Source organism: Seriola aureovittata, chromosome 8 (assembly GCF_021018895.1).
Source record: "Seriola aureovittata isolate HTS-2021-v1 ecotype China chromosome 8, ASM2101889v1, whole genome shotgun sequence".
Classification (NCBI taxonomy): domain Eukaryota; kingdom Metazoa; phylum Chordata; class Actinopteri; order Carangiformes; family Carangidae; genus Seriola; species Seriola aureovittata.
In genome coordinates, this window is record NC_079371.1 from 13,263,333 (window position 1) to 13,282,246 (window position 18,914).

The 18,914-nt window shown below is 38.7% G+C and overlaps 1 protein-coding gene across 1 annotated transcript; it reads right to left on the bottom strand.

Annotated features, from left to right (window-relative positions):
- Positions 1-1,439: 1,439 nt before the first annotated feature.
- On the bottom strand, positions 1,440-18,914 carry zgc:152774 (uncharacterized protein LOC553526 homolog). Its single transcript, XM_056383651.1, has 17 exons — positions 18,814-18,914; positions 18,583-18,655; positions 16,616-16,748; positions 16,000-16,221; positions 15,628-15,774; positions 13,906-14,059; positions 11,904-12,032; positions 10,850-10,969; positions 10,623-10,726; positions 9,743-9,871; positions 8,763-8,879; positions 7,433-7,510; positions 6,152-6,191; positions 5,640-6,052; positions 4,415-4,907; positions 3,499-3,662; positions 1,440-2,264 (listed from the first exon to the last, which is right to left on the bottom strand). Exons 1-17 carry the CDS (start codon positions 18,850-18,852, stop codon positions 2,108-2,110), a joined length of 2,712 nt encoding a protein of 903 aa, XP_056239626.1. The 5' UTR covers positions 18,853-18,914; the 3' UTR covers positions 1,440-2,107.

Here is an 18,914-nt window from a genome sequence, read left to right on the forward strand (position 1 = left end):
TCAACTTGATTATATTTATATGTATTATATACTTGATTGCTTACATGAAAGTGGGAAACAAATGAATTTTACCTGCCAACATTTAGAGCTGCTGTTATTGATGGGTTATAACTGATCTATACATAATTAGAATTATATTATTTATAAAGCATTAATGAAGCCATTTGATGCAATTTATAAATCTTTTGAAGGTGGCATCCTTGTGGGTATAATCGCATTTGTGATAAATTTGTGTATGTTTGGGATTATGAGTGCAGTATTTTTTCTCTCTGACATAGATTATTATAGATTGTATAACAATTTGCAGGCTTTGGTGTACCCATATACCTGTGATTTAATGAGCTTGGCTATGATTCATTTGCCAGAAGGTTTTGGCTGATTGATGGAGTGCTAATACATAACTGTAGTACAATACAATAATTACCCACACATCACATAGAACAAGTAGGCTCCAATTCAGTACCCTTTACTTGATTAAGGATTCTGGTAACTGACACCCTGGGCAGAAGTTGCTGGAGAAAATTGTAGTTTAAAAAAAAACTACAAAAAAAGGTTAAAATTGAAATGATTTGAAAAAATGAAATGATACACTCTCCAAATGTGGAAATGTGACGGAAGCATGTTTTCATTACTAGGCTTCACTGACACCTTGTGGCAAATAAAAGGTACTGCAGGACCTCTTCATTTTAGGCTTGACCATAACAGCAGGACCAGCTCTATAATGTGGAACGTCCCAGACTGACTGACTGATGTATTTAAATCTCGTGTCAAAGTCCGTAAATTGGCAACACTGGAAAGACAAAGCTCCTGTGTATCAGTCAATGCAGTAGTAGCAGATCCATCCAATCGATCATGCCACTATAACCAATAGCCGTTTATTTCAGCATTTATTTGTATATTTATACTACTTTATACTGTCATTTTTCGTCCTTCATACAAACCTGGTATATGACAGGACCGTTTGTGGATGCCGACCAGGGGCTTAGAGCTACACGTCTTGTTACGGCAGTCTACTGCAGCAAAGTGGAGGAGCGCTTCCAATACACTGAGGCTTGCCTCCATTACAGCAAATAAACTACTTTCATTACGTGTACCATTATTACTACAGCAGGCAGAGAAATAATTAAACATAAGACACGGAGGGAGAGGGAGAAGTCATCAGTAATGAGGCTTAGCCTACATATCAAGCCTACATATTAGAAATAAGGACCTGCCTCAAATAAATGTCTGTTACGTTCTGGAGTTGAAGTAAATAAAGGCAAAACTATTGTGGATCCCAGACGGAGGCTGTGAGCTGTGTGAGACCACGTCATGGTTATAAAATCAGGATTTGGCCATAAGCTAGGCTTTGGCCACATACTAGGCTTTGACCTAGTCTTGTTTTTCACTGCAGTGATAAAGTGCACTGTGTTGAAAGTTAAGAGGCAGTGTACAATAAATGGTTTCACTATTTTAATGCAAATGTAAAAAGTTTTGTTTATAAAATGGAATAGAACAATTCAATAAACAAGCGTTACTCCATGAATATGTTGACCATGCGTGTATAAAACTAATTTAAATAGTCAATAAAAACAGAGGCAGAACAAACAATAGCAACATATCACACTTTTTTAAAGAAAAAAAAAAATCAAAAGATAATATAATATTAAATGGTTCATATTTCTTCAGCATTTTGGGCTGTATGGGGATATCAAAGTCAGATCCAACTAGTTAATTACAGAATTTCTTCTCTTTACCTTTGGAGGAAAACTTCTACGCAAAACACAACATCATATTTTCTCTGCCTCTTTTTCACAAATCTCTCTAAGAATTCAGTCTCAGCATCAGACACACTGAGAAACTATAACCAGCTGCACTTTCTTACTTATATCTCGACTGTAAACCAATCAACATAAGGACATAAAAACATTAAATTACAGAGCTCATCCACAAGCACCAGAAAGATAATGTGAGAATTACATAACTTTCGAAATGAGCATTAAAAGATGATTATTACCGTATACTCTACATTTAGGTTAGTTTTATAAACCCAAACTTTGCATAAGAACATGGAAAAAAATACCAATCTATGCCAAAAGATATCTGCTAGATTCAATGACAATACTGATCATAGTTTCAGTGAGTTGACCTCTATGATCTGCTGCAGGATGCTGTCTACGTCAGTGGTCTCCATACTGATGCCAGCCAGGTCCAGTTGGGGCAGCAGGGCTGTGAGTAGCACCACCACGTTGTTACGGATATCGTGCAGATTTTCCTGTGCTGATCTGTTTGGAGAACAACTTCATTATCAAAGCTGGAAAACGTAACAGGCTGCATTTCACATTTCAGTAGCTCAGGTGAAAAGGCTTGTCTTGTCGCGCCCCGTCTGGATAGTTAAGTTACCTTTTTGTTTCTCCTGGTGTTCTTTGTCTTTGTACTTCCTGTTTTTATTTTGATACTCGCCTCTTGTCTCGTTTCAGGTCCTTTACTTCCTGCCCTCATGTTTCCCTCATGTGTCATTACCTGCCCTGCCCCAAAGTGTTGCACCTGTGTCTCATTGTCTCCCCTCCCCCTGAGTATATAGTCTTAGTGTCCCCTTCCTTCTGTGCCAGTTCGTCTTGTTCCCTCGTGACAACGTTCCAGCATTTTTCCTTCTGAGTTTCTGGAGCCAATAGTTTCCTGACCTGTTTTTGCCTTTTGCCTGCTGATTTGGACACTGTTGCCCCTCTGACTGATCACCTGTGTACTGACCTCATTCTGATTTAAATGACTGATTTTTTAACTGAGTCTGTGTCTGCATTTGAGTCCAAGCTTGTGGTTCAGCATTGACATGTCTGGGAACATTAGTTTTTAATCACACATCAGCGAAAATGGAGAACAAGAACGCACAAATAAGTGTAAAGGATATGACGTCAATGTTTTTGGAGAAGTGAGAGTAAAAAAAAAAAAAAACAGCAGACAGGTGGTAAAGACAGATACTAATATAGTTAAAGTTGATTTATCTTTTAAATAGGAGAATTTATGTTTTTCCTTTGGTTCATTTGTCCGCTGAAAACAATCCCTGCACGTAAATGTCAACTAAAACATAAATGTCCTGCCAACTACAGGACATGAATCTAAAATCCAGGACTTTATTCTTTAAGTATAGAGATAGATGTTTATATCTGAGAGGCAGCAGTTCGTTGTGATTGGCTAGCCTAACTTTTAAAAAATGAAGTGAAGGCAAATGCCAGTCTGGACATTTTCAGCTATTTGTTCATATGTGCTTACCTTGTTTGCACAGAGATAGTAATAGGATTTATTTCTACTGCTGTCCACTACCCAAATCTTTAATAAATCTATGATTAAGCACCTAGTTTCTAAACAGTAAACAAACCAACGTGTCGACCGGCATGAGCAGAACGCACAAGTACGATTAACAAATGAATCAAAAATTGGTTTAAAGATAATTTCATTATATACAGCTAGTGGTGCCTGTGTATGCAACTACATGTGCATGTCTATCCAGAAAATACACACCTGCTGTCTTCACAGGCCTCGCTGTCACAGACTCTGGTCCTGCTCTGAGTTTCAGTTTTCTCCTTCCAGGGTCGGTTCTGCTCAGGCTGCTCCTTCGACCCACATACAGCTCTTTGACCCTGGACCAGCACAGCTAGTGACGGGCTGCTGGATGAAGCAGAGCTCTGATGCAGAGGAACGACAGAAGAAGGGATATAACTTAAGAGTTTGCTGTTAGATCTTCATTTAAGGTTAATGAGTCTGAGCAGATTTAGGCGACCTGGAATAAAGGATGTTATATCCCCATAGTAGTTCATTTAGTTTAAAAAGCACTGCACTCCTATGGTTTGGTCACACAACTTGTAAATGAGACAGGGGAGAATTTACATTTTTTAACATACCACACAGAGCAGTCTGAGCTTGAGTAGGGTAATCTTTTTCATCTTTTCTAATTAATTCCCAATACAGCTACCACACATTTTTACTGGCAGTCATATCTTATTATTTGGGCAATATTTTAAAAGCTAAATTCAGGATGATTTTCCTTACAGTGGCACTCCATTTGCTTTGCTTTGCTTTCCATTTAGCTTAGATTTGAAGCAAATAAATACAGCTAAAATATTAATTAGATGTGTTTCTTTTAGATAGGTTACTAATGATTTCAATGAAAACTGACTGTAAAAGTGGCTACTGTTTTGTCATTTAAGTTATTTATATCTGTATTTCTGGTCATTTGACATTAAAACCAAGTCATGCCTTTTTTCAATATTAAAAAGCATCAACTAAAAGCCACGCCAGAATAAAAACACTGCAAACCAAAAAAGCTTTGAGTGGCAAAATTGAGTACATATGGTTTACTTCACAATTTCCATTGAGTTTTGTAAGTTATCATCAATTTATCAATGAAGCTAGAATATTGGATATTAACTCTGCTGACCTCAGCCATGTCCGTCTGGCAGCCAACCTCTCTGCTCGCTGTGGATGCTGGCAGGTCTTTTGGATTTTCTGTACTGCTATCAGCAGTTGTCATCGTGCCTTGAGATGTCTTTGTGACTTCCAGACCTAGAAGCCTCCGTAGCCCCTGAACCTCTTTCTCTAACCCAGCCAGTTTCTGTACTTTAGACTCCCGCTCACTCCCTTTGAGAAGCAGTGGTCTGCTCCATGGCCCTTCTGTTCGACTCAGTGGAGAGACCATCACAGTCTGGGTGGAGGGGAGCGAATGGGTCCAGGTGAGGCCTATCTGTGTTTGCTGCACTTGTTCACCTTGTTTCTCTACTCGGCTGCTACTGTCCGGCTTGGTCCTCTCCAAGGAAAGTGTCTCAGACACATGTGTTTGTTTCTCAGGATTGTCTGAGTTGGCCTGCCGCTCCTCCCAAAGGCCCGTCCTCTTTCTCCCATAGCAAAATAACAATCCCGACTTCCTTTTGTGGCTACAGAGAACAAATGCTAGTCAGTTTGTTGAAGATCCGTGTGTGAAAATTAACTTGCAATTCTCATATAAATATCTTTCAGACATATAATCCACAACAGTGAGCATTTCATGGGCTTTGTCTTGTTGTCAAAGTTATGTTTTTATTGTGTGATAATGCAGCTGCAAACAAAGACAGCTCTGTCAATTCTCTGTGTTAGCTTCAGGGTTTTCTTGCTGAAAAAGATGCAAAGATGGCACCTCTAAACTCACTACTGACACTCTATTAATTTATTTCTATAAATAGGAAAAAAACTTACTTATTCTGCCAATAGTCACTGGAAATGAATTTATAATCGTATACTGTAACTGTATAATCGATGACAGTGTTTGGGTATTAAAACATGTTATAATTCAAACAATTAAGGGGGTTTTGTTAAATACATGCCATGCTAAGTAAGTATTGTCTGACCAAAAATCCACATATTTAAAAAGAAATGTCGAGAATCATATCTATTAACTGTCATCACCTGTCTTCTGTATCAGGAAGACACTCCAAAACTTTGGACTAGAAAGTTTTCAGAACTGTTCCAGCTCCCAACTGAATTACCACACACTGACGACACAATGGAGTCTCTCATGGACTTTTCATTAAAAATCTAAATGAATATTCTTAAGGATGTACTCTACTTGTTATTTGATTATTCACAAGTCTGAACTTGCATACACTGCTTACGTGTGCAATATACCCCACCTTATTGTGTCTGTGCTCTCCTCTTCTTTCTCGAATGGCTCCACGTCGGTGTCTTTCTGTTTGTCTTTCTCTGTACCTTCAAAGGTTTGCGAGTTTGTCTCATTTTCCAACTGCAAAAGTCCTTGTGTGATTCCTGTCTTGTCTCTAATGACTGTGTCTCTTCCAGACGGCTTCCGTTGTGAGCGGGCGACTTCACCTGTCACCCTGTTTTGTGTCTGTACATTGTCATTCGTGTGCGTGTCTGCGTGATCATCTGCACAGTGATTTGTGTTTGTCTGATCATGTTCAAGTGTGTTTTCCTCTGCGTGCCATCGATCAGGTGTGCGTGTAGACTGGAAGGTGGGCTGGCTCGGCTCTGATGAACTACGTGAGAGGATTTGATGTTTCGCCACTTGGTCCTGGAACTCACACACCTGCAGCACACACACATAACACACATCAGAAGTGGTAGACAGTACAGTGTTACCTTTGTCAATGAGAAACTTTCAGTATAAGAAACATTTTTCACATACCTCCAATGATTTTTCTCGTTTTCTGCTTTTGGGATGCTCTCTGTAGGAAATTCCAAACAGATAACAGAGTTGACTTGGGCAAATTATTATCTAATTATCTTCAAGAAAGTCATTTTTTCCTGTGACCTGTTGGCAAATGTCATTGTTCAACTCTCTAATCATTCTAATATTACAAGAATATCATCTAATTTTGAGGTTTTTACTATTAATATTTGGTTGAAGTGACAATGTCATGTGTAATGAGAGATAATATAAAAAGTGTGAGTAAGGCTGCGTCACAAATCGCAGTCTCGTTCATTTCAATGACACTGCCTCTTTGACACAGAGGAGGAGTTGACATGATGGGATCCAGCAAAAAAAACAAAAAAAAAAACAACAGTGCAAAATGATCAGGCAAAAAAAAAAAAAGTAGAACCTCACTCAAATTTTGCAGCAAATCAATGCAACATCATCCATCACGTCAAAGTAATTTGGACAGTATTTTGTATGGTGATAAACAGTGTGTGCCTCAGCTCTAATTGCAGAATGGTACATAAATTATATTTTGTAGAGAAATTATAATCATGAAAAAAATAATTTAATTTGAGAAAACAAATATCTGTTCTGTGTTTGTGTCTTTGCTATTATTAACTTACTACAAGTGCATAATAAGAACCTCTCTCACTCCGTTTTACTCATATGCTCTTTCTCTGATCCCTCACACTTAGTGCTCTCAAACCTTCTGACACTTGAGAAGTACTGGAAAAATTGTTAAGTAGGCCTACCACAGTCAGACATATGTAGTTTACACAGTTCTGGTAACATGCCGAGTTTCATGAGCCTCTATGAAATTTTGCTTGAAGGTTAGTCTATAGTTTATTAGCTTGTGACCTAGCTAGAATTCTAGCTAACTTCTATCTAAGGTAGTTAGCTAGTTTGATGATTCCAGCTACCAATAAGCTGTTAACTTAAAATAATTCAAAAAAATATTTTTATATTAAATGTTTACCAAGTTTTTGGTATAAAATTTACGAGTTACACGAAAAACTGACTCAGTCTCATCATCTCAGGCAGAGAACAGCTTTCTCTAATAGTCACACACATACAGTCACGTGGACAACCACCGGAAATAAGAGTGTGAAACTGACAGATGGAAACCACAAAATGGCACATGGACCCACACACACTCACACACACACACACAAACAGTCATGCAGGAAGAATAGCAGTGTGAAACGTCTGTCCATTACATTTTCACACAAACAGACAAAGTTTGAGAAAGCTGGAGACATTGGAATTTACTGTTTCTTGTGGTTTTTCTGGTAACTGGGTGTTAGCAACTTCTCTGTCTCTTCTGCTTCCTCTGGTGAAGTGCAGCTTCTGAAAGACAAAGAGATCTGGCATAGCAACTTAACTACAGCTCAAGGCCTTCCTGTTACGACCAGCACACTCTCACACCCCACACTGGCCTCCTCCGCCTGTTAAAGCACATATAGATGTCTTGAGTCTTGTGACTGCTAATTTATTTTGGATTCGAAATGGCGATGTTGCGGCTCATGGTTGGCCTCTTAACCTCTAAGTCCGACATGTTGCTAACATTTTAAGTCTTAAGTCCAATTCACGATAAGTCATATCACATAGTTTGGTGGACTGCCCCTTCAATTAGACTCCTTATTTTTTTCTGATACTGCTACACTATATATTGATGATAGTTTGGAGGTAGGTAGTGGCATATAAATATTCTATATCCTGTTAAGGAAGGAGAACTTACTTGTCTATGGCTGTTGTCAGCCCATTAATTGTCCACAAGTAAGTTATTTTGCCTAATCCAACCAATGTGACACTGATGTAGTACCTCTGATCGTGACGGTCGACTCGTGAGCGTGCACCAGCTTCTGCATTCATTCATGTAAACCAGAGGTTTTCAAACCCTGCGTGCACCTCCACAGGGGAGAGTTGCAGGGGGCGTGTAGGGAGAGACGTGAGGCAAATATTGTTTGAGGTGAAAGGGACAGGTGCATGCAGGTGTTCTAACAACAACGGGAAGTTAGTTGCTGCTTGCCACAATTTGCATCAAAAATCATCATATCTAGTCAAATCTCAACACAAAGACATGAAACACATATTTTTAGATTCAGTGTGACTTACACATTATCTCCAATGTCCATCATGAATAAACAATTTGCCTGACAATAACTATGTCTTTAAGTTTTCTTCAGTATCAACATAATCCAGTGATACTTCTCTAGATACCCATTGGTACATTGTAATCAGGAACTGTTAAGGTGCCAAATTGCCAATATGTACACAAACGGAGGTTAATAAAGGAGCTTTTTAGGTCATGTTTAGTTCACAGCATACCTAACTGAGGCCATAGCAATTTTATACTTCCTCGTTACATTCCCCAAAGCATTGTGGGAACTGTAGTTCCAAAACCTAGAGCTTGACTACCTACCAAGTAGAAGTAAGACAAAGAATAATAACAGAAGAGACAAAATATCAATATGAGCTAATATTAATACTAACTTTTTCATGTGCACAACAAGCACTCAATGGAGCTCCAAATATCCCATAAATATTTGAGGGTGGGGGGAAAATAAAGTAGAAAATCAATAAATAAAGAAATGCGCACCTGTAACGTGGATTGGGGTTCTGGCTGCAGTCCCAGCTTTCGGGAACAACACCGTAATGGTTTGCAGGTACGCTCCGCCACTTCAGGCACTCCTCACACTGTAGCCACAGGGGCCCCCTGCAAGTACAGACAAATACGTGTGAAAACTGTCAGTTAAGCAGAAGTCGAGAATAAAAGGGGAAGTCAGCTAAAAATAATAATAACAAATAACTTTCAAAGAATTTATCAAATGATCCAAAGATGTGTGCATGACCATGTTTGTTCTACAGCCATATACAAGATAAAAATGTTTTCTATATACTTCTGTGTATGTCCTAGTTCAGTACGCCACACAAATTAAGTTCATTTGCTTTTAAAGGCTCTTGAAATTCTCAACGAGTTTACTCTTGTTGAGAGCAGCTTCAGAAGCAGCGTCTCCATTCTCTGGTTTCAAGCTTTTTTTTTCTTTTTCTTTATCTTTTTTTTTTTCTGCAGAGGGGTGGGGGGGTGTCACTTTTGGTTGAATTAAGTTCCTTCCTGACAGATGTAGGTTATCAGCTGATCTGAATCTGGTATGGTAATTATCCATGAAAGGCTTGTAGGACACGAACTGGTAATTTTTTTACTCACTCAGTGGTTTTAACATGATCGGGTACAGATAGAGTCAGATGGAACAGAGGCACTGAAATCCTTTTTCAGCAGCACCACACTCAAACTGACTGTGTTTACACACTAATAATAATAATTATAATGATAATGAAGAAGAAGAAGAAGAAGAAGAAGAAGAAGAGGAAGAAGAAGAAGAGGAAGAGGAAGAGGAAGAAATGATTCTTGAGTTGAGATTTAAAAACTGAAATCAATTTTGCATTGTTGGATTGATGCAAGGAGAGTGTTGTCAAGTTATGAACACACTTGAAGATGAGGAGAAGAGTTTTCACGACTTGCTCTACTACTGTCAAAAAACAAAACAAACGAGAAAAAAGCAAACAGGTGACACTAACTCGTCAACGTCATTCTGATCTTCATTTTCATCTCTGTCTAGAGCCTGAAACTCTCGCTCTCTGGCCTTCTTCTCTGTCACCTCCTTCCAGTAGTCGTTGAGTTTTAGGCCCAAAGCGCCGAGGGTGAGTCTTGCAAGGAGAACAAAGGAAAACAAAGAACACACACAAATCGATTAATAAGAGTATATAGGCAAATATTTCTTGACAGGTTTTACCTTTAAAGATAGTGTGAGCAATATCAACATTTCAGCTTACAAAACACTCACATGTGGCGCTGCATTTGTGGAACATGAAAACACTTCCAGGAAGAGCTGCATGAGTTATTGGTTCTGTTTGCTCATAACCTTTAAATATTGTATGTAGCACTAATGTCTGTGCACTATTGTAATTGCAGTGGAAAAGTGAAGTGTGATTGAATTTGTAACTTGTTGAATCCATCATATGTGTGCTCTCATGTTACTTTTGTATCTGATAAGCTGTTCCGGTTAAGAGCTGAACTGCCCTTGACTGTGGTAAAGAAGCAGTTCCTTATCTGCATTCTTTCCCCTTTCTGTCTCCTGAGAATTTACATCTACCTGCCTGTGCAGCCTGAACTTACCAACTGTCAGCTAGGGGCAGATACTCCCACATTCTTCTTTGCCATAGTATAAGAAACTGAAATTGTTCTCTCATCTCACTTTGTGTGGACCATTCATCTGTCATTGATCTCTGTGTAAGTGCTGATCCCATTTGTTAATGCTATGTTGAATAAAAATGACAGACCTGAGTCATTATCTTTTTTAAAATTTTCACAAAACCAAGCATCAACCTAAACAGCTAGTTCACTCCATAGTACGTCTTCCGTGTATCTGACATTGTTTGTTTTGTACAGGTGTTGTACCTGTATTCTTTGGTGTACTCAAAGTCTTGCTTGTTGTGAGCAGGTTTGAGAAAGTTACACTCGATGATACCGATGACCCCGACTCCTGCTCTTTGACCTGAAGCCTGTAGAAAATGAAGAGTGAGATTTAATAAGAGGCAAGTATCCATTAATATAAACATGGAGGAAAGCACTGCACTTGTCACGTGTTAAGACAAAGGGTAAAATCCTTTTTTCTTTTTCTTTACCTTTAGCTGGCAGCCCACTTTCTCGTACGCTTTAATGAGTCGGTTCTTGTGGTACATCATGATGCCATAGTGATCTTTGTTTTTCGGACTCAGCCCAAAAGTCACTTTCACCTTCTCTTTCTGACAGAGATCAGTCAAGGTTAGCAGGACTGAGCAACGGCATGTTTCAGAATATTATCACTTCATGTAAATATTTAGCAAGCTCAAGGTATCAGCAGTGAACAGAAGCAAAAGGCAGAATTGATATTGACCTGCTTTTTTTGTTTTACAGAAAAATGGAGGAAACTGCTCATATGAAAATCTCCAGTACTAATGCTTATTTCATACTTGAGTTTCTGTGCCAATACCTAAACCTGTGAGACGCAATTTCCTATAAAATCGTTTTTTTATTCACAAAAACAGCCAAAGCTCTCAAATGTTCAATGTTGTCTAAAGATAAGCATTTACAGATCTGTTAGTAATAATATGAACTCTTTCTTGTAACACTGGATATTATAGATTTCCAATGAATTGCATTGTAATTCTGTATTTGTTTGAACCCATGTCTTTTTTTCATTTTTGTCAATTTAATTGATACTGCATCATTTTCAGAACAGACAACTTCTTTGTCCAGTTTTTCTGTAATGGAAAGACCATTGGTCAGTGTGTTTGACCAATCAGGTGTAGATGAGGTTCATGTTAATGTTAAATTTACATAGAACACCTTCAGTCGTGTATTGTGCAGCTTGAACATGATGAACATGATAACTTTGCCAGGCTAAAACTAATCCTCATTTCCATAATTCTCCATACACTGTAAAGTTCTTGAAAGGAGATGAGAGGATGTAAACAAACGACAAATATGAAAGTGAAAATGAAATTCTAGATGATACAAAACCCACATGAATTGTAGCTGCGATGCTTGTTTTCATTTTCCCTTCTCTCACTCAGCTATACAAAACAAACACGCACGCACGCACGCACGCACGCACGCACACTCACACACACACACACACACACACACACACACACACACACACACACACACAGACACACACAGATAGTGAAGGGATACACTGAAGTGGGGTTTGTACACGTCATGCTCAATGTGTGTCAGCCTCTTCGACACCAGCTTGGCAAGAATCTTCTTCCCCCTCAGTATGATCTGTGTCCTTGGTTTCAGATACAAAATGCTAAGGTAGGCCTGAGACAAAGAGACAAATAAAAGACAATAAAAAATAAAACTCACTTTATTGAATTTTTAATATATTAGCTTGAAGGTATGTTTTTTAAGCTTTAAAAGTGTTAAAACTCCTTTAGGTGACATACTGGCTTGACACTTCCTGCCTAACACTGAATGTTAAAAAGAAAACTGTACTCTCTATGTGCTTCTCAAATAGAAAGCTCCCAATCACAAACAGAGACTTTGACACTATGAGACTTCTTTTGCACAAACTGCATTCTCAATTAAAGGCACAACTCTCTAGAATTCACTTCCTCTTGACCAGAACTGTAATCATGACACCAAACAGTCTTTTTGAGTTTGTGCTAAAAATAATCTGAGATATGTTTTTGTTTTATTTTTGTTTTATTCTATATTTCTTGTTTTGTTTTATTTGGTAAAAAAAAACGTATGATTTGTTTTGTTTGCGTGTTGTCATGGATGGTTTCAGCTCTTGTTTTATTACTATATGCACTTATTTTATATGCAGTCATATGCACTGCACTGATATTGTATGCACTAATATATGATATATATAATAATTATATATGATATAATATAATATATGATAATAATTTTAAACTGAAACATATAATCTGAATGATAACTTGATCCATCACTGCCCATCAAGGGACTGTAGCTTCAGCTAAATACGTACGTACAGTTCATCGGTACTTTTGACACTGCGACTGTAACAGTCAATGTTTTTCTGTGTTTGTCCCACACAGATAAACCAAAAAAAAATCAATACATCATCATCATCATCATCATCATCATCATCATCATCATCATCATCATCATCTTATTATAATCTTATTATTACAATTTGATCATGGTTTTAATATGAAACTGAGGCAGTGTTACTATAAAACCACAGCTAAGTCTCTGGTAGTGGAGAGGCATGGTTTGTACATGAAACAGGCACACACACATTTATACCCAGCCAACCAGCCACTGACTCACCTACCCACCCACCCACACACACACACAAACACACACACACACACACACACACACACACACACACACACACACACACACACACACACACACACACACACACATACACACATACACACACACACACCAGTTTTGGACTAATCGTTGCGATGTAGGGACTTACCCAAACCTTAACCACAACCACTACATATCTTAGCCAGAATTCTACTCTAAACCCAATCTTAACCACTAACCCTAAACTCATCCAGATGAGCTCTAAGTGTCCCAAAAGCCCAAATATAAGTGCTGCGCGATGAGTCCGGGTATCTTCAATTTTGGTGATTTTTCAAATTAATTTAAGGATTTTGTGTTGTGTGAGAAAAAAGTCTCTTATTTCTTAAACTACATAAATCATTTAAAATCCACTGGATTATCTGAAAAATGCATTTTCACATTGGTGAAAACAGGGTTATTTTTCTTAGCTAATGAAAAGGTGGGGATGAGTGTTTTTCACAGGGCAACAATATGTGTTTACACTAAACATTTTAAGCTGCATTACATGTTTGAAAGATGCTGTACTGCATTAGTTATCCTCGCTGTCTAACAGAATCAGAGTGGGACAATCTCCTCTTGAACAAATTATGCATCTCAATCTGCTGAGGAGGATCGCGTGATGCAACTGAAAGCTACAGAACATCTACTAAATGGACTGTGTGGTGGTATTGTACACAAGGTCATGAATGAACTTTCAATCTCAATTTTTAAGGCAACATGGATGAGAAGTGCTAAAAAATATTGGAAATATGAACATCTGAGCTGAGGAAGATCCTGTGATATGAGTGAAAGCTGAGATTGTTTACACACCTTTAGGATCTTTTTACAAGAAATGTAGTGTTTAACTTCACCATGGACTCACCCTGAGACTATAGTGCATGTCGGGGATGTTCTGCTCAGCTCTCAGGGATCCACTGTTCCTCAGTCCCTTCTTCAGCTCCTCAATCTGAATCTCTGGCAAACGGAAGTCAGTCACGTCGCTCCCAAAGTCAATCTCCGGCTTGCCATCTTTGGCCCTTCAAGACAATATCAAATTATCGTGCAACCAAAAATGCGGCAGATTTTCCTGTTTTAAAGGAGCTGTTTGTAAGTTTAGCCAACATTAGCATTAACAGCTGTTTACCTACTAGTCTAGACGGAACAGTGCAAGTTCAGCTTTAGTCTTACTCGCCATGAGCTGTCTCCAGCAGTGGAAAGCAACGCCAATGTTGAAGCTCATTTTGCTTCTATTTCCTTCACTTCTTTTCTTTGACTGAAGTTAGCATGCTAACTAGCTCTTGTCACTTTCTGGTACCAATTCTAGAGCGTCCAGTCTGCCATGAAGAAGTAGCGCTGCTCAGAGGACATATTATATCCTCTTGCCTTGTGAATGAAACAATGGCAGAAGCTCTTGACAAGACTGGTAAGTAAAGAGCTGTTAATGCTGATGTTGTCTATGTAGCAATGGCCAAACTAACAAATAGCTCCTAGCTAGCTCCTAAAGCTACACAAATGGCACAAGAACTCATCTAAATGACTTGAATATAGCTAATCTTGATAATTGCAGTACTTAGTATTTGTTGATTATGATCGCCGTGGTGAGCATTTTCTGTCTCCAGTGTAAATAGGAAGTAGCACAGAGGTTAAGTGTGAAAAAGTTTGCAGCAAAATTTATTCTAGAAAAGTTCACTTCAGAACATCATAAGGAGTTCACTTATTTAAATTATCTCTGCTCATCATATGGGAGTTTGTATTTGAATGTGTGCTGTTTTGCATGGATTTGTCTGAAGGCATGCTTAAACAAAAATCATATGTGCGTGATGATGCTTATTTGCCTGTCTCTGCATGTGTCTGTGTTTGCATACTCATGAATCTCACATGCTGTACATTAAACTGACATTCAACACACCTAAGAAACTCAAACCAAGAATGTTTGTGTGAACTCAAACTAAATTCACACAAACATTGCCGCACTGGATCACTACCACTCTCATACCAAGCTACAGCCAGGAGACAGCTTTGTTTAAAGACTGGAAGCAGCTGGAAGCAGCAAGCCTGGCTGTGTACAAAATCTGCCTATCAGCACCTCTTAAGCTCACTAATGGGTTCATACCATACCAACTTACCTAGGACTTCCCAGTTCACATCATTGATTTTCTTGAAAAGATTAATGAGAACTGAAAGCCATTGCTGCAGCTTAGAATACACATAAAACAAATCACAAAAATGATCAAATTTAGCTCAGAGGGCCAAACTTCAAAAATTGGTAACTAAAGTATTTGGAGTAGAGCTGTAAGATTTTGCTTGTTTTGGTTGTTTAATCTCTACAAAAAATAAAGTGTAAAAATTAAATTAGTGACATGAAACATGTTAAATGACCTTTAAAGGTGCTACGTGTATCTTTTTTTTTTTTTACAGAGCTAGGCTAACTATTTCTCTTTGCTGTGCTTTCAGTCTTTGTGCTAAGCTAAGCTATCCGTCTCCAGGCTATAGCTTCATATTTATCAAACAGTCATGAGAGTGGCATTGATCTTATCTTCTAACTCTCTGCAAGAAAATATCCTTCACAACCTACATTCTGCATGAGCGAATGTGTGACTCTAACCTGCGGATGTTCCAGATTAGTATCTTGGTGCCTTTTTTGGAGAGAATGGAGTCAAAGTGTGCATGTATCTGCTCCTGAGAGCCGATGATGGAGTGCTGGAGGATGGCTGCCAGACTTGCCTCTGAGTCCTCTGTCACCACCAGCGACTGTAACATGGAGTTAAGGTTAGGACGAAAAGGAGTATGCACAAACTGCTTTATGTCCTTTTGTTTACCTGGAATGCTTGTTAACCCTTTTACCGGTAATCGTTACGATAATGACACCGAGGAATCATGAAGATGTGCTGATGCTGAAGAACAAACACACACAGACACACAGTGTATCTATTGGTCTAAATATTACTTTTTGTGTCCCATGCGTATGTAAAGGATATTTGTTTGTTGGTTGAAGGGGACGATGGGGACGATGACGGCCTGGGCCTTGATGTTTTCCAGGTAGGTCTGAGATAGCATTCCCACAGTCTGGCAGCCGCCATTCTTGGTGAAGATGAGCGCGTCACGGCCCAGACGCATGGAGCCAGACTTGAAACCGTTCCCGTAGACGCCGATGGCCTGCAGACTTGCCTTCCCTGAGCCCTTTTCTGTAAAACCAAAACTGAACACGAGGGTGAAGGGGAGAGTGAGGAAATAAGGATTTGTATTTGTGTGTATATCAGACACACAACTTGTGATTATTTTTCATTGTAGAAAATGTTTAGTGTTTTGTGTGTTATGTGTAATTACCTGCTTATTTATGTGAATTATGTGGGTCTTTGTGGGGGGTATACATGTGTGTGTCTGCATGAGACAGAGATACCTAAAATAAAATGTGGTCTAGAAATGCTGGTGAGTCACTCTTTGTGGTTTAAATGCAGGAACGCTGTCAGTGTGTATGACTCTGTGCAAGAAAACATTTCTGATGAAACATGCACTTATTACATTTTTTTAATGTGTTTTTTCATTTGCATGTTAACTAAAGTTAACAGCAGATGTGCATGCATGTGTCTTACCTGAGCATCTTGTGCAGTTTGTTGGGGGTCATACCACTGCCATTATCAGTGAACGTTATACAGTGGTGACCGGCTTCGTCAACCACATCTATCCAGATCTGTTTAGCAGATACACCAGGATCTGATGCATTGTCTAGAGCATGAGAGAAAGAAACAAATTAACACTGGAAGTTTACGACAGTTTCCGTTTCAATTTCCCATTCTCACATGGCACGTGTGCAGTGCAGTGTTGCCAGACCGGGCTGTTGTTTCAGGTGGGTTGTGATATTTTATGTTACGTTTTGTTTTCCACCTATAAAAAGTTAGGCTATATTCCTATTTCCAGTTTAATTTCCGTTTATAGCAACTATACTTTTATTTGTTTTCTGTGCATTTCATTAAACAAGTGTAAGAGCTGAACAGAAACATACACAAAGAGAAGGTAGGATGATAAATTACAAATCCTTATCTCTGTTACATTCATTCATTAAATTAACACTTTAAAAAAACTATTTCTGGATCTAAGCTCCTTGTAAAATTAGGTTAAAGGTACCTTTCCCCACCAGTTGATGATCCATGTTGAAGCCATGATAAAATTAAAAATATATAAAAACGAAATGTATTACAATGGAGATCAACTAGTCAGGCCGAGTATTATATACAAGTACAAAAAGAAAAAAATGTAACATTAATATTTGACTTTGTTTTCTCTTCCAAACAAGTTTAGCAAACCTGTTCAGTTTCACAGTTCTTTGACCACTTGTATCCATGGATTTTGTTTTAGCAGCATTATCGCATTCCCAGATCTCCACAACTGATTTGGTGAGCACCACTTTAATGCCAACAGGACAGACAAAAATTAAACGATATTTCCCTTTTCAACGAGTCAGCCCAACTGTACTTGTGTAGCACTTTCCGTACACCAAGGTTGAACAGCAGACATTTTGTCTTGTCATAGCGGTAAAAACACAAATATCTTCTGTGAAAATATATGATGCTAATGTAGGAATTGTCAAAGAAATTAAGACATGTATATTAAAGTATGATAAGGTGATTGTAACTTCACTTCAAATACACTGTAGTAAGTTAGTATATACACTACTATGGGAACAGTGCACTGATAACATACACTACAAGGAATGTGTTATGTTGTCCCATGCTGTATGTAATGAGTCCAAATATAAGTGCAACGTGTATATAGTGCATGCAGTAACTCTGTTGCTATTTTTATGCTTCTCTAATTTACCTAATTTACTTCTCTAGTTTTTTACCAGTGCATAGGTTTATACCTTGCTGCTGTGACCTTTTACTTTCCTTGCGTGACATCAGCAAAGTTTAACTTGTTTAACTTCTCTCTATCTCAACCAACCTCCTGCTAAAAGCCAGCAGCCAACAGACAGACAGCACGTCTGACCTAATGACAGAGCAAAGAGTGGAGACTGACAATGTTGACAGTCAGGATGCAGAGGGTTTGGATCACGTGGAGGGACAAATCATGGAGTGACTCAGTGTAAATTGAATTGAAGTCCAAACCACGGTACAGACCCTTTGACCCCTTTAACACAGAGATCTACACACCAACTGAGTAATGGTGATTCTCTACGAAAATGAAACCTTACCTGTTTACGAGTTATTAGAATTGTAGGAAAGTTATTACTTTTGCAAGGGCATGGAAAGTATAATAAAGCTCACTTGTAATCGCTTAACAACATGATTATTATTATGACAGTCCTATATACTATCAACACACATTGTGTTAAGGCGCGTGGGAGCAATAAAATCATTAGGGATGTGAAAGAGGAAGTCCACACGGTCCATTTTAGCACCAACAGAAACGTCTGTAAAGCACAGTCCACTGTGTGCGACAGCGGAAGAGTGCATGAAATGAAACAATGAAAAGCTGCGAAAGCAACAAGTAGAGCGCACCACGGCTGCAGGTGCACAGAACTACACATAGTTTGAGTGCAGTACTTCATATTGTATCCTACCTATCAATTCTGCCACCGCGCTGAAAGGCCAGGTATGACTTGTAGAGTTGCTGTTCAGGAAGGAAGGACTCATCTTGAAAAGACATAAAGATAAGTCAGTGGGTTTGTGTCAGTTGTCATTGACAGTCTTCTGTCCGTGCGGCAACATTCATTTTGCAATAGTGCACAGACAAGGCTACATACTACTGAGATACATTAGAAATACTGAGAGAATACATTAGAAATACGTACAGAGCTCAGACGGATCCCATGCTCGCTTAACCTCGCCATGATAAGCGACTGAGTACTTTCCCTCTTGTGCTGTCTGTTAGTTCTCAGCGCGCAGGCACGTA

What these genes read in the sequence shown, in the direction of transcription:
- zgc:152774 (XM_056383651.1), bottom strand. Translation starts at nt 18,852, where the DNA reads ATGGCGAGGTTAAGCGAGCATGGGATCCGTCTGAGCTCT. An exon ending in TGTACAAACCCCACTTCAGT is followed by an intron (nt 10,970 to 11,903) that starts GTATCCCTTCAC and finishes GATCTCTGTCAG; the next exon opens with AAAGAGAAGGTGAAAGTGAC. An exon ending in CAGAAAAACCACAAGAAACA is followed by an intron (nt 6,192 to 7,432) that starts GTAAATTCCAAT and finishes AATTTCCTACAG; the next exon opens with AGAGCATCCCAAAAGCAGAA.